The sequence below is a fragment of the Lactuca sativa genome, chromosome 4, assembly GCF_002870075.4.
Source record: "Lactuca sativa cultivar Salinas chromosome 4, Lsat_Salinas_v11, whole genome shotgun sequence".
NCBI lineage: Eukaryota > Viridiplantae > Streptophyta > Magnoliopsida > Asterales > Asteraceae > Lactuca > Lactuca sativa.
In genome coordinates, this window is record NC_056626.2 from 95350316 (window position 1) to 95352623 (window position 2308).

At 46.8% G+C, this 2308-nt stretch overlaps 1 protein-coding gene across 1 annotated transcript; it reads right to left on the reverse strand.

Annotated features, from left to right (window-relative positions):
• Positions 1-257: 257 nt before the first annotated feature.
• On the reverse strand, positions 258-1946 carry LOC128133471 (uncharacterized). The gene is made up of 3 exons (XM_052770932.1): positions 1735-1946; positions 1000-1680; positions 258-906 (listed from the first exon to the last, which is right to left on the reverse strand). The coding sequence occupies exons 1-3, from the start codon at positions 1944-1946 to the stop codon at positions 258-260; spliced, it is 1542 nt and encodes a 513-aa protein (XP_052626892.1).
• Positions 1947-2308: the final 362 nt, after the last annotated feature.

The following is a 2308-nucleotide window of genomic DNA, read 5'->3' on the forward strand; positions in this document are numbered from 1 at the left end:
CTGGGGTTGAGAAAACGCCAAATAGAACTCCAGCAAATCCCTATCTACCTTCGGGTCTGGGGAAGGAATAGCAGCAGTTGAATTAAAGTAGTGAAAGATGAATGCCTTTCGCGTGATCGGCATGTCAAACTGTGCATCCTTGGAGTTCTTGAGCCCAAATGACATTACAGGTTCAAGCCAAAGTATGCTGGGCTCATCAATAGCACACCTTTGAAGCGAATCTATAGTCCAAACAGGAAACATGGACTTCTTCTTTTCTAGGAGCTCCGCCTCCTTTTGCTTTTGCTCGAGCTCAAACTGTTGTTTCTTGTATTTTTCTTCCAGCTCTTTCTCAGAGGGCTTTGCCTTCTGAAAAGGGTTTTTAGGATTCTCAGCATGACATCATCCTCATTGTCGGTGTCATCCTCCCCAATCTTCTTCATCTTTTTCTCCTTGTTACTGACTGAAGCTTCATGACCCTTTGGTTCAGTAGATGGTTTCGGTCCAGGAGGAGGTTGAGTTGTTGCCTTCTCTCCCCCTTGTTTCGTCTGGACACTAGTCACCAGAACACACTCGATACGACTAAGGATGTCCAATGCTGGCCTGAGCTTGTCAGCCAAGTGCCGCCTAATTGTAATGGTGATTATTGGATCATGCGCTTCAATGAGATGAAGGAGGATGGAGTGAACATCAGCAGAAGAACTCGAAATTACCTCCCTTTCGGACTTCAAATCATTGAGCTCAGCAGTAGCAGTACGCAGCTTGTAATTTTGCATTTTCAGCTGTGAGGTTCTCCTGTCAAGCTCATCCATGATGCGATTCTCTACAGCTAATTCTGCCTCAATTTGAGTCAGGCGATCATTAACATTAGCATGTAGAGACTCGTTGGCAGCTTCGATTGCTTGGCGTGCAGCTTCAAGGTTGGACCTTTCAGATAGAAGGGACCGTTAAAGGATATCCACCGAAGCGTTGATGGTTTGAGCATTCTTCTTAGTAGCCGCCTGCAAAGAATCTAGAAACAGGTGAGCTTCAGAAACTAGTTTATCGACTTTTGCGGTCGCTTCCTTGCACTCCTTGGTAGAAGCCTCAACAGCAAAAGAGGGTTGTTGACATTGTGAAGTGGAGGCTTCAATCACTTTAGTTGTAGCAGAGAGTGAGGCACTGTGTTCTTGAACAACTGATGAGAACCAGGCCGTTAAGGCAGCTTCAGAGTAAGCTCTAGAGGAAGAGGATGAGTGCAGTTGATCAAGTTTTTCATTTACTGCCTTGAGATGACGCTTTGTAATAGGCTCATCATCATCATCATCATCATCACTCTGGACACAGTAAGGACTGAAATTTGTGGAATCAAATTCCAAGTCCTCACCGCCTAGAACAGGGGTGGTTTCTGTGGATGGACTAGGAGATAAGGGTTTGGTAGTGGCTGGAGGTTCGGTTGTGACAGGGGGTTCGGTTGTTACAGGTGGAGTGGGAGCGGTAGAGTGAGCTCCTGTGGTAGTAGTGGTGGTAGTAGTGTTTGTGAATATGGGAGTGGGGATGGGAATAGTAGTGGATGGTTGAGTGGTTGGAATGGGAAATATTGGAGGGATGGATACTGGGATGGTTACAGGTGGAGGTGAAGGAGGGTGGGAGCAAGCTGGAATTTCTGGGGTAGGGGAGTGAGGTAGAGTATCACCTCGACCCGAAGCCACATCATCAGAGCTTTCGCTCTCACATTCTCAAGGAGGAGCAGACCTGTGTTTGGGAGGAACATACTCTGAGTTTGAATCACTGGAAGATTGGAGTATGAGCTTCCTTGCAGGCTTCTTTTGTTTCTTCGGTGGAGCCTGTGATGTGGCAGCCTTGTCAGACTTTCGCTTCTTGGGGGTTTGCCCCTTGGTTGGTTTGGAAACTGGTGCCTCCTTCTGATTCTCAGTCTTCTTGCCCCTTTTCACTGGCTTGTCAGCCTCTTCAATGGAGCGAACCATGGCTGGCGTAAGCTCCCTTGGTCCAGAAGATGGATGCTTCCTGTATTATTGTAGAACATTACTCGCTGCAGAGAGACAAGCGAGCATGGTTTCCGGAATAGATCCAATAAAGGACTACTTGGTGGGATCTGTGACAATGATTTTGGTTGTGTGAAAGCTAGCAATAGAGGAGAGGAGAGAATCCGCCATGATTGGAACATGAAGGCGGTCCATTGCCCAGTTGGTGATGGTTGACCAAAATCACCGACAAGAAATCTCAGAATGCCTGGATGAAGAGACAAAGCTTTGTATGAGTTGCTGCCAGATAATCGTTCCAAAATCCAAATTGATCCCATGGTACAGTCCGTATAGCACAGTCATAA

Coding starts and splice junctions, on each gene's coding strand:
- LOC128133471 (XM_052770932.1), bottom strand. CDS start 1,946: ATGGTTCGCTCCATTGAAGAGGCTGACAAGCCAGTGAAAAGGGGCAAG. Junction 1,681..1,734: donor TCCAGTGATTCAAACTCAGA/GTATGTTCCTCC, acceptor TGAGAGCGAAAG/CTCTGATGATGTGGCTTCGG. Junction 907..999: donor CTAGTTTCTGAAGCTCACCT/GTTTCTAGATTC, acceptor TCTATCTGAAAG/GTCCAACCTTGAAGCTGCAC.